The sequence below is a fragment of the Lissotriton helveticus genome, chromosome 1_1, assembly GCF_964261635.1.
Source record: "Lissotriton helveticus chromosome 1_1, aLisHel1.1, whole genome shotgun sequence".
NCBI lineage: Eukaryota > Metazoa > Chordata > Amphibia > Caudata > Salamandridae > Lissotriton > Lissotriton helveticus.
The window spans coordinates 1,112,043,014-1,112,055,718 of NC_136057.1; the positions used below are offsets into that span (position 1 = coordinate 1,112,043,014).

Sequence of the window (12,705 nt, forward strand, 5' to 3'; positions counted from 1 at the left end):
TTTGGATGTTGCCTCTCTCACTGCGAAACCATATACTTTTATTTAAAATCACCTTGATGGAATTACTTTTTTTGACCTGGTCGCTGCGCTCTGTTTGTTGAGTTAGTGTTGCCTTCCATCCTTTCAGGGTGAGGCCTAGTTGTATTGATTGGCACGTCAGCAGGACTTTGACGTCATGGCCATGAACTTGAAGTGAAGTGTAGTGCACATGATGGGTTGGACAGGTGTCTTGCTGTGCCCGACCTGTAGCCAGGAGTCCCCATGGCCCCATGCTCATGAGAAGTGTGGCGTCAGGAGGATAACAGAACATAGAAAAAAAGAGTATGGCATTTTTTGAAGCCACATAGTGATTTGTTAGGTTTCTATCCCTCGCGTTTGACATGATGGTCTTCTCTAGTGCCAGTTACAACACTGTACCCGCAACACACCTGTGCCTTGGTACCGAATGCATGCAACAGGAAGGAGAGACTGTGGCACTGTGTTTGTAAACTGTATGCCTCTACAGCTTTGAGTGGCTGAGCACAGCAGGCATTGCTAACATTTTGTGGTGCTGGAGCCCAATGGGCAACATAAACCATGTTAGTAGGGACTCTGTTGGGCTTGAGGCGAAGTCTAACACCTAGAGTCAGCTGAAAAGTTGTAAGAGTACCTCCGTGACACTTCTGACTACGCAATGGTTGTACTGCATTGTAGAAGGAAATGGAACATTCACATTTTTTCTAGGGGTCCTTCCCCTACCCCCGAACATCCCTTATCTTACTTGAAAATTCACCAGCTGTCACTGGTTTTGAGATTTATTGTGACTTCCTTCACTGATGCCTCTTTTGAGATTTAGGGGCAACACAGTGTTTTTACTTTCGTAGCCATCATGGATCCACCTGTTCCATGTTTAATCAATAGAAAGAAAATACAATTAATAGATTAAATAGAGAGATGTGTATGAAGTCAACAATTCTGCAATAACATTTATTTTATGGTATATTTCAAAATATGTGTCTTGGTGTGATCATATATATTTCAAATAAAATAAGACATTTATATAGGTTTTTTGGCGATTTGGCGCATAACTACATCAGGATGCTTTATCACATGGATTTGCAGAGAAAGGAGGAATAACGTGATCCTGAACTTGTATATCATCATGAACATTGTATGTCTTTCCTTTTTCTGGAAATTGCATTTTATCATGTTGAAAGGTTGTGTTCTGACTTCCAGCCTCCTGCTTGTCATCTGAATATGTCGACAAATCTAAATCTTCAGTTTTGTCTTTCTAGAAAGGAAATAACATAGCCGTCAATCAGTGATTGATAAAAACCTAACAAACAAAATTACAAGCACGCTCTCTAAACACACGAAAGTAGCATGATAAATCAATATATGTATTTGTTTCACACCATTACAATTCGGTTTTACCGAAGCTATAGCAGCGCAAGTGGTATTTAGGTATGTTTTGTAAAAGCGTACTTTTATGAAAGTTTACCCTACATTTAGTCATGCTCATTGGGAAGTAGGTGGCGAGACCACCGCCAACACTCAGAGTAGGAAGCACAGATCCAGCAAGGGTTGGATTGAATCCAACCCTTTGGGTGAAGGAGAGACTTCAGAAAGGTAGAATTAGGAGAGAGAGTCTTTTCAGATTCCACAAATGCCAAGATTTAGAAACAAATGAGAGGTTTTAAAATGAAGGTATAATAGGCCAGATGTACAACACATTTTTGCAGGTCACAAACATCCTGATACGAGGGCAATTTATGACCCAAAAAACCAATTTGTAAAGAACAAATGGTAAATTGCGATTTGGTAACTTGTTACCGTATCGCACTTTGGCTTAGCGACTCGGTATTTGGAAGGGGGAGGCAGAAACTCCTTGGCAAATGGGAAGGGGTCCCCAAAGACCCCTTCGCCTTTGAGAATGTAAACAAAAATATTTTGAAAGAGCAGGAAGTGGTTCCACAGAGCACGCCTACTCTGAAAAAAAACTTAAACTTCAAAGTTTTGTTTTCTTTTTTTAAATGTATCCTGTTTTCCTTTAAGAAAAAAGGCTGCATGAGTTTGTTAAAGAAAAAGATTGCTTTATTTAAAAGCAATCACAGACATGATGATCTGCTGATCCCAGCAGGCAATCATCCTTGTGATGGTTATCATTCCTAAAGAATCGCAAACTGCGACCTACCTTATTAAAATTCATGAAGTAGGTTGATTTGCAACCCCACTAGGTATCATACATTAGGAATTGCGATTTCCTAATTGCGATTTGATAAGAACTACAATTTGGAAATCACAATTCCACAATTTTGTGCATCTGGCCTTAACGGTGGCTAAAGAACGGTGATGGATTAAACCCAGATCAGTTTACTGGGGGTGAGTGATTGTATTGTCAACGCTCCGTCCATCACCACCTTTGGTTTTGCTTTGTTCGCCATAGGTTGGCAGGGTATACTCAGACGTGAGTCCCTTGCTCACTTTGCCACTGGATTCAAGCAAGCCGGGCTGAAGACGGCTGTAATGCCAGAAACTGGTCCTCGGAAGCTTGTTTTCGGTCCAGGGAAGGCATGGCTTGGCAGTTCGGGCTGGACTGTTCCCATGAGGCACAGGGTCAGACTGATTTGCATATGGCCATGTCTGAACTGGGGTGGCAGAGTGGGCTAAAGAACGGTGATGGATTAAACCCAGATCAGTTGACTGGGGGTGAGTGCTTGTATTGTCAACGCTCCGTCCATCACCACCTTTGGTTTTGCTTTGTTCGCCATAAGTTGGCAGGGTATGCTCAGACGTGAGTCCCTTGCTCACTTTGCCACTGGATTCAAGCAAGCCGGGCTGAAGACGGCTGTAATGCCAGAAACCGGTCCTCGGAAGCTTGTTTCCGGTCCAGGGAAGGCATGGCTTGGCAGTTCGGGCTGGACTGTTCCCATGAGGCACAGGGTCAGACTGATTTGCATATGGCTATGTCTGAACTGGGGTGGCAGAGTGGGCTAAAGAACGGAGATGGATTAAACCCAGATCAGTTGACTGGGGGTGAGTGCTTGTATTGTCAACGCTCCGTCCATCACCACCTTTGGTTTTGCTTTGTTCGCCATAAGTTGGCAGGGTATGCTCAGACGTGAGTCCCTTGCTCACTTTGCAACTGGATTCAAGCAAGCCGGACTGAAGACGGATGTAATGCCAGAAACCGGTCCTCGGAAGCTTATTTCCGGTCCAGGGAAGGCATGGCTTGGCAGTTCGGGCTGGACTGATCCCATGAGGCACAGGGTCAGACTGATTTGCATATGGCCATGTCTGAACTGGGGTGGCAGAGTGGGCTAAAGGACGGTGGTGGATTAAACCCAGATCAGTTGACTGGGGGTGAGTGCTTGTATTGTCAACGCTCCGTCCATCACCACCTTTGGTTTTGCTTTGTTCGCCATAAGTTGGTAGGCAGGGTATGCTCAGACGTGAGTCCCATGCTCACTTTGACACTGGATTCAAGCAAGCCGGGCTGAAGACGGCTGTAATGCCAGAAACCGGTCCTCGGAAGCTTGTTTCCTGTTCAGGGAAGGCATGGCTTGGCAGTTGGGGCTGGACTGTTCCCATGAGGCACAGGGTCAGACTGATTTGCATATGGCCATGTCTGAACTGGGGTGGCAGAGTGGGCTAAAGAACGGAGATGGATTTAACCCAGATCAATTGACTGGGGGTGAGTGCTTGTATTGTCAACGCTCCGTCCATCACCACCTTTGGTTTTGCTTTGTTCGCCATAAGTTGGCAGGGTATGCTCAGATGTGAGTCCCTTGCTCACTTTGCCACTGGATTCAAGCAAGCCGGACTAAAGACGGCTGTAATGCCAGAAACCGGACCTCGGAAGCTTGTTTCCGGTCCAGGGAAGGCTTGGCTGGGCAGTTCGGGCTGGACTGTTTCCATGAGGCACAGGGTCAGACTGATTTGCATATGGCCATGTCTGAACTGGGGTGGCAGAGTGGGCTAAAGAACGGTGATGGATTAAACCCAGATCAGTTGACTGGGGGTGAGTGCTTGTATTGTCAACGCTCCGTCCATCACCACCTTTGGTTTTGCTTTGTTCGGCATAAGTTGGCAGGGTATGCTCAGACGTGAGTCCCTTGCTCACTTTGCCACTGGATTCAAGCAAGCCGGGCTGAAGACGGCTGTAATGCCAGAAACCGGTCCTCGGAAGCTTGTTTCCGGTCCAGGGAAGGCATGGCTTGGCAGTGCGGGCTGGACTGTTCCCATGAGGCACAGGGTCAGACTGATTTGCATTTGGCCATGTCTGAACTGGGGTGGCAGAGTGGGCTAAAGAACGGTGATGGACTAAACCCAGATCAGTTGACTGGGGGTGAGTGCTTGTATTGTCAACGCTCCGTCCATCACCACCTTTGATTTTGCTTCGTTCGCCATAAGTTGGCAGCGTATGCTCAGACGTTAGTCCCTTGCTCACTTTGCCACTGGATTCAAGCAAGCCGGGCTGCAGACGGCTGTAATGCCAGAAACCGGTCCTCGGAAGCTTGTTTCCGGTCCAGTGAAGGCATGGCTTGGCAGTTCGGGCTGGACTGTTCCCATGAGGCACAGGGTCAGACTGATTTGCATATGGCTATGTCTGAACTGGGGTGGCAGAGTGGGCTAACAAACGGTGATGGATTAAACCCAGATCAGTTGACTGGGGGTGAGTGCTTGTATTGTCAACGCTCCGTCCATCACCACCTTTGGTTTTGCTTTGTTCGCCATAAGTTGGCAGGGTATGCTCAGACGTGAGTCCCTTGCTCACTTTGCCACTGGATTCAAGCAAGCCGGGCTGAAGACGGCTGTAATGCCAGAAACCGGTCCTCGGAAGCTTGTTTCCGGTCCAGGGAAGGCATGGCTTGGCAGTTCGGGCTGGACTGTTCCCATGAGGCACAGGGTCAGACTGATTTGCATTTGGCCATGTCTGAACTGGGGTGGCAGAGTGGGCTAAAGAACGGTGATGGATTAAACCCAGATCAGTTGACTGGGGGTGAGTGCTTGTATTGCCAACGCTCCGTCCATCACCACCTTTGGTTTTGCATCTGGCCCTAAGTGCCTGAAGTAACAGAAGAATTAATTAGAAAATAGGCAACAGCACTACAAAAGGCATCTATCTCACAGTGATCTCCAGCTCCAGCTGATAGTATACTCTCCATAAGGTTTTGTTAGCATGCAGGGAAATTCCAGAAGCGAAAGGCGTAAAAGGGCTGGAAATAGAAATAAGCATGTAGGGAAAATGGGGGAAACAGCTAAGATAATGTAGCACTTCACCTTTGTTGGGGGACAAAATATACACAAATCGTCTCCATACAAAAATAAGAGGTAATAGTAACGGAACACAGGTTACCATGGTGATGCCACATAGTCTTCGGGCCCATGTGGCATGCTGAGTTCTTTTGAAGACTGGCTGTTTTGTGTGGAAACTCTTCCCACAGACTAACATCCTCAGTGTTCTTTGGAGCATGAGCAGCCTTAAGCAGCCCGTCCATCCTCCAAGCTTCGACATTCTCCAGGTTTACAACATTCTTCTTTACCATTACATTTAAATGGGTTCCAATACGAATTTGGAAGATTTGTGTTGATGTGACACCTCTGTTAACAAAAGCCCACTTTTCCATCCTCCATTGCATCATTTATTTTATCATTTGGAGCTGCCCATTTGACTGTGAGAAAGACTGGAAAGTCCTCAGATGTTTTATAGATTCATGCACAAAAACTTTCATATATTATAATGTTAGTTACACCTTGCTGTCAGTGATAGTTATATCAGGAAGTCCTTCATCCGTAAAGACATACTTCAAGAAAAGTACTAACAGATTTGTGGTGGTCTTAATTACTTCTCAAGTAAACGCCCTTCATATCTAGTAATATGTCAAACAAGCATTGGCATAGTCAATAGGTCTTGCTTTTGGGACATTATAAGTGTTTAGCCAGAGCTATTTGCTTTGCCGATGTTTTCAAGCTATGTTGCAGAGTCATGTGGGTGTTGTGGAGCATGCTGAACAGTTATAACTAAAAAGTGTTATAAGCATTTTTGTTACCTTATATATAACTAATAAGACATTATTGTCTAGGCGGGACCTAAAGCATTTGTAATGCAATCGGTCTCGCATTTGTGAAAGTTAGAGCGATTGGTGTTATAAATGATATTTTTTTCACTAGAGGAGTCTAGAGGACTAAGAATGAGGACATACCAATGGGAAGAGAGAGACAGCTGCAGCACTGCCTAGAGGACTTAAAATGAGGAATTACCACTGGGACCACAGATGCAGAAGCAGCACTGTCTAGAGGACTTAGAATGAGAAATTACAGATGAGACCAGAAAAGCAGGTAGCAGCACTGTCTATAGGACTTAGAATAAGGAATTACCGACTGAACCCGAAAAGCAGCTAGCAGCACTTTCTAGAGGACTTAGAATGAAGAATTACTGACTGGGCCAAAGAAGCAAGTGAAGCACTGCCTATAGCTCTTAACCCCTTCCATGCTCATGACGAGCTCAGCTCGTCATGCAGTACACTAGTCTTGTGCTTATGACGAGCTGAGCTCGTCATGAACACTGGGATTCACGAGGTATCAGCACCGGGGGGGGAATTGCCTTAGCATTGAAGGTGTTAAAATGTGGGACTTGCCGACGGGACCAGAAAAGCAGCTGCAGCACCATCTAGAGGACTTAGAATGAGGAATTACTGATGGGACCAGAGAAGCACCTAGCAGCACTTCCTAGAGAACTAAGAATGAGGAATTACCACTGTGATCCGAGACACAGCACTGCCTAGTGGATTCATAATGAGAGAGTTACTGATGGAACCAGAGAAGCAGCTCTGTCTAGAGGACTAGAATGAGGAATTGCCAACAGGACCAGAGAAGCAGCTAGCAGCACCGCCGAGGGGACTAAGAATGAGGAATTGCCCCTGGGAACAGAGACACAACGGCAGCACTGAGTAAAGCACTTAGAATGTGGTAATTGCCGCTGGGACAGAGAAGAAGCTGCAGCACTGTCTAGATGACTTAGAATGTGAGAAATACTGCAAATGTTTTGCCACCTAAGGCAAGAAAAAAACATTTGGATCATGTCTTAAATACAGTTAAAATGCAAGAAAATGTATTCACTGACAAAAAGGTGTGTATGGTAATTTGGAGCACTGTGAAAGTCATTGCTCCATTCAAAGCTATCGCAGACTAATTCAACATGTACCGGATAAAACACTTAAAAGCATAAACTGGGATTCCCAAAAAGGTTTCACAGAATGATGTAATGCAAGGCTTTTACATTGCACTATATGGAACAACTCACCTTCTGAACGTTCAAAAGAACATAATGCTCTAGATTCAATATTTATTCAGATGTGAAAAGCCATTTCAAAGTGGTGGAAACCACATGTAAGTCAATGTCAAGGGCGAGATACAAGTGTTCTAAAACACAGTGTCCACCTTTCCCCCAAATACATGATAATGTGTTCCAATGAGACCCAGCAGTTAACAGCCAGAGGTGGGACATAAATATCATTGCTCACTGATTGAGTCATCAGTCAAGGCCAACCCCCATGCCTGGGTGCAGTGATCCCAATCCGTCACTATCTGGAGACAATGATGTTATTCTTCTCATTGGGGTGCAGTGACTCACACAGGTTTCTCCGAGATGCTGCACACTCACTACTCCATGGAGGAATCCATTTTACTGAGCCAAATTTCTGATGGCTTTAGTGAATGAGTAATTGCAGGAGTGCCACCATACTCTCTTACGTGCCATCACACCCATCCCATCTGGACAGGGTCAATCCTACTCTAGACTTTGTGAACTTCCCAGCAGTCAAGTCCAGCTCGGTACTCAACCACCAGTTCAGTTGATCCAAAAAGAAAATTAAATAAAAAATCCTACTTGGTGACGGGAAAGCAAGGTTAAAAGCCTTGGTGGCGCAATTAGCTGCCTTGATAAATTGTGCAGGGCATTAGCCTCCTTTCTGAGTTTGCTTCCATTGAACGAATCTTGCATGTACAGGCTAGTGCCACGATTACTTCAATAACAAACTTGCTACCATTGTTGGGATTTAAACCCCAACTCAGTTTTAAACACACACAGATTCACAAAAGACGTACTTAGATACTAAAGAACGAATGGCTATTCTAATTGTTGCTCAGCTTCTGCTTTTTGCCCGGCATCTCACTGTTTCCTGCCAGACCCACCCCACTATCAGACATGTTCCTCTTCCTAGATTGCTGCCTAACCAATGGAGGCCCTGCAGTGTCCGTTGCAGAAGCTAACAGTCTTTTGACACAGAAAGAAGACTAGAACAAAAGCTAACAGTCTATTGACACAGAAATAAGACAAGAAAAACGAAAGATTGTCAGGTTGCAAAAAAAGTAGCGACCATACAGAACCTGGTTCAGACTGGGAGCTGCTCTTCACTGGGGACTTCAGGGGAGCACTGGAGGGGACTGGTTTATAGGCCGGACACGGAAACTGTGGAAGCTGCCATCTTACAGAGAAGACCTGTCGTTGCCTTTTGCTGGCACCACTGCCTCTGCTTGTCCTTCAGCAACATAGGAGGGGGCGGGAGCAAAGGCAACACACCGTATAACTGTAGCCGGTACGCACGGAGTTTAGAGCAGAAAAATAAATATAGTAAAGGGATACCAGAGTGGTAAAAAAAAGTAGTATAATGTAAAAAGGCTTGCATGGAGGGAACAACCTATGCAAGAGCTTGTGTGCAGGCAATGGACGTCCAACTAGCCGTCACACCAACATGCGCACATTAACAAGTACATGTCAGAGAAGCATCAAGAAATGGCATGGGCCACTCAATTTAAAAAAGAGCGCACTGAACAAACGATAATATAAATCAAAAAGTAAGGGCACAAGTAAGCGGGCAAAGTAAAAACACACCCAAAGGAGGGACAAAGACCAGCGTTTCACCAATAAAATAAAAGCATTTTAGAAAGACAAATGAAACAACAAATGGAAAGCGGTGGGCGGGATCTAACCCCAAAGAGGGATTACAGCATACCGTGCAGAGCAGCGCATGCACGCTGCCTCTAGGCTTGACCTAAATAGGAAACAATTCTAAACAATTTTTACACTGCTTACATGCCCTTTTTTCATCAAGAGTCAGCTTTCTATAGGCTTTATATGGCACACTTACTGGTAGCAATAGGGGTTGTATGCACCACTTTGACTTTATCACTGGCAGCAAAACTTATTTTGCTTGATCTGACTTTCTATTCAATAAAAAAATCATCCCTGGCAATCAAAAGTATGACTTCTGTTAGATTCCTCCTTGGGTGGTTCTCATGAACAAGATCAGCAGTTTAGTCTTTCAATGGTTCATGTCAAAGTGCTTGATTTATAAAAATACATTTGTGCCATCGCTTTCACCAGGAGGTCACTTCAGCTTGCACCGAACATTGCCCCTGATATGCTGTCAATGACAGTAACTGCAAAAACAACAAGTGATGGACTGAATGTGGATCAATGTCACACACTCCCCCAGTCAAAAGATCTGGGCCCAAGAGAGGTGTTACCTCGAAACCGGTCCGGTCCTCGGATGCTTGATTCCGTTCTGGGAAGGACATGGCTTTTGTAGTTCGGACTGGACTGTTGCCATGGGGCAACAGGGTCAGAGCTGATTTGCATATCGCCATTGTCTAACCCAGGGTGGTGTGGAGTGCAAAAAAACGATGGATTTGGGCCCAGATCTTTTGACTGGGGGAGTGTGTGACATTGATCCACATTCAGTCCATCACTTGTTGTTTTTGCAATTGCCGCCCTAAGTGCGCTGGGGATGCCCAGACGTGGGTCCCAGGCACTCCACACCACTTGGAGTCAAGCTAGCCGGGCTGAAGAGAGGTGTTACCTCGAAACCGGTCCGGTCCTCGGATGCTTGATTCCGTTCTGGGAAGGACATGGCTTTTGTAGTTCGGACTGGACTGTTGCCATGGGGCAACAGGGTCAGAGCTGATTTGCATATCGCCATTGTCTAACCCAGGGTGGTGTGGAGTGCAAAAAAACGATGGATTTGGGCCCAGATCTTTTGACTGGGGGAGTGTGTGACATTGATCCACATTCAGTCCATCACTTGTTGTTTTTGCAATTGCCGCCCTAAGTGCGCTGGGGATGCCCAGACGTGGGTCCCAGGCACTCCACACCACTTGGAGTCAAGCTAGCCGGGCTGAAGAGAGGTGTTACCTCGAAACCGGTCCGGTCCTCGGATGCTTGATTCCGTTCTGGGAAGGACATGGCTTTTGTAGTTCGGACTGGACTGTTGCCATGGGGCAACAGGGTCAGAGCTGATTTGCATATCGCCATTGTCTAACCCAGGGTGGTGTGGAGTGCAAAAAAACGATGGATTTGGGCCCAGATCTTTTGACTGGGGGAGTGTGTGACATTGATCCACATTCAGTCCATCACTTGTTGTTTTTGCAGTCAATGACAGTAACAGCACAACTACTAACCATCACACTCCTACAAATGTGACATTTTGGACTATTTCAGGCCCCCAAAGATATAAGAATGGCTTCGACGGCAGGCAATAATCCTTTGTATTGTATAATGAAGTAATAAACTGTTGTTGTGGTCATCTCTAAATTAGTCAGACAGAGCCACCTTGTGGCAGACTATCATTAGCCATTGTATCTGATTTAGGCCGCTTGTGACTGTTGATTCTTTTCTGGCAATCATTAGCAATGGTTTTGACAACTAAGTGTTGGAACCACCGGCTCAAATTAAGCACTGTGATGGGGTACCTATATCTGTGATTGGAGAGCCTGTATTACTTAGTTTCAGTTCATTTATCACATACCAACACACCTGAAGGCTCAGTGGTTCATCAGTTGTTTTTTTCAAGCCAACCAATCAGGACCCATTCGTTTAACACCCTTGAATTGCTGTCTCCATCCTCAATAGCTTTCCGTTCATTCTCACCAGTGCCTTCAACAACAACCTCTTTATTAGCTATTCCCCACCATCACTGATAGCAAAAGGTATACATAAATGGCAGTCCACTTCAAGATTTGTAATTCCAGGCTGATATTGTATTTCAACCAAAGTAACCATCTTTGCGGTGGTTCATTACGCCCCTTTTGTATTGAAAGTAAACCCTAACTGTGATTCATACGTACCACAAACTTTCAAATGGAAAATGTACCAATAGCAAACTAAGGATTTACTTTCCACCACAGAATAATTCTATTTTCCCACTTTCAAAGCTCTGAAGGCAAAAGTGATTATGTTTACCCTGTCCTTCACCACTCGTGTTGGGGTTGCCGCCAGCACTTTGTTGCTAGTGCTTATGGATGATATGCTTAGTGTAGTCAGACCTCTTTAATATAATGCATATCTATGGTATACCTTTTATAACGGCTTCTTGGCCGCTGACCAGATAAAGGGAACATCCATGTTAAGAAGAGACATCATAGTTTTCAGAAAGTGAGAAAATCCTCCTACACATTTTTAAGAAGCACTCAGATAAGCCTTCCTCAGGGTTGGGTCTCATGTCATCACTGGATAGTGTATGACTTCTTTGGGTCACTCACCCCACTCCGGTCGATTGTCACTCATTAAACACAAAACTGGTCTCCCATCCTGAGAACATAGCACATTCAGAGGCCATCCTCAATTTTCAGCATGATGCAAGGGAATTCAGGGCTAAACGTACAAACACATTTTCCAGTTGACACAAAATAGGTAAAATCCTTTCATACATATGGCCCTCAGCTTTCTGTTATCCCAACAGAACACTTTTAACAGTTGTTCAGTCCTTTCAAAGCTGGATTATGCCAACTCCTAAATTTCTGGCATGCCTGGTCTGGTCCTGGAAAGCAGCCCTCAATGATGTGGACTAAGAAGGGCCGCATTGTGCGTGGGCGAGCTGAGCTCAAGCCAAAGGGTCTAGGTTCAGAGCAGTGTGCACAGATCTGACCTAATGTACTACCTTAATAATTGTATCTGATTTAGGCCGCTTATGACTGTTGATTCTTTTCTGGCACTCCATACATTTTCTTGTTCCTGTTTCTCCTTTTCCCCCATCCATCCTTCCTTGTTCCAGTCATTTCACCCCTTCACCTGGCCACTGGCCTTCAGTTTGGCCCTGATGTATAGCACTCGGGCATGGTATAAATGATGCAGGTGAGGGGAAGGAGAGGTAAATGTTTGCTTACAGGCAGCCAGTGCTCTGCGATACCCAACCAGGACCCCGCATGTGAACACCAAAGCCCCCGCGGAGATGACCAGGAGAAGCAAGCTGGAGAGGATAGCCAGGAGGACAAAAAGGGTCTGCCGAAGTTGGTTTTGTTTGGATTTGCCGTTGACACTAGCTAAGAAAAGGCCGACCCTGACTAGTTTCCATCTTGAGAAGATCACATCACATCGCTTCAATCCTGCTCTCTCTATAATGGCTTGGAATGAACACCAGAAAAGTATCATATCTGGTCTATATAATTCACAGGGCTTTATATAGCAGTACTGCATTCTACAAGAACCACACATTATCCATATCAGGAGGCACCCATTAACTCCAAAGTGCAGAATCTTTCTCCCTGGAAATCCCCTGTGGAAAAAACCCAATAAAAATGAAGCACACGTTTTGGGGAGTTCTCACAAGCTATGGAATTGCATCCATATGACTATCAAATGACACTTTCAAGAAAGATATTATTTTTCAATGCCACAACAAGATAAGTGCAGGTGGCTATCGTCCTTCAATTAATGGTCAATGATTA

General features: G+C 45.2%; 1 protein-coding gene across 1 annotated transcript in view; it reads right to left on the bottom strand.

Moving 5' to 3' along the window:
• Positions 1-955: 955 nt before the first annotated feature.
• LOC144821569 (sodium-coupled monocarboxylate transporter 1-like) overlaps positions 956-12,705 on the bottom strand; it is a 307,024-nt gene continuing 295,274 nt past the window's right edge. The window contains exon 15 of the mRNA XM_078678765.1: positions 956-1,270. Coding sequence (XP_078534891.1) covers positions 1,073-1,270 — 198 coding nt within the window. The 3' untranslated portion in view covers positions 956-1,072. The remainder of the gene's footprint in view (positions 1,271-12,705) is intronic.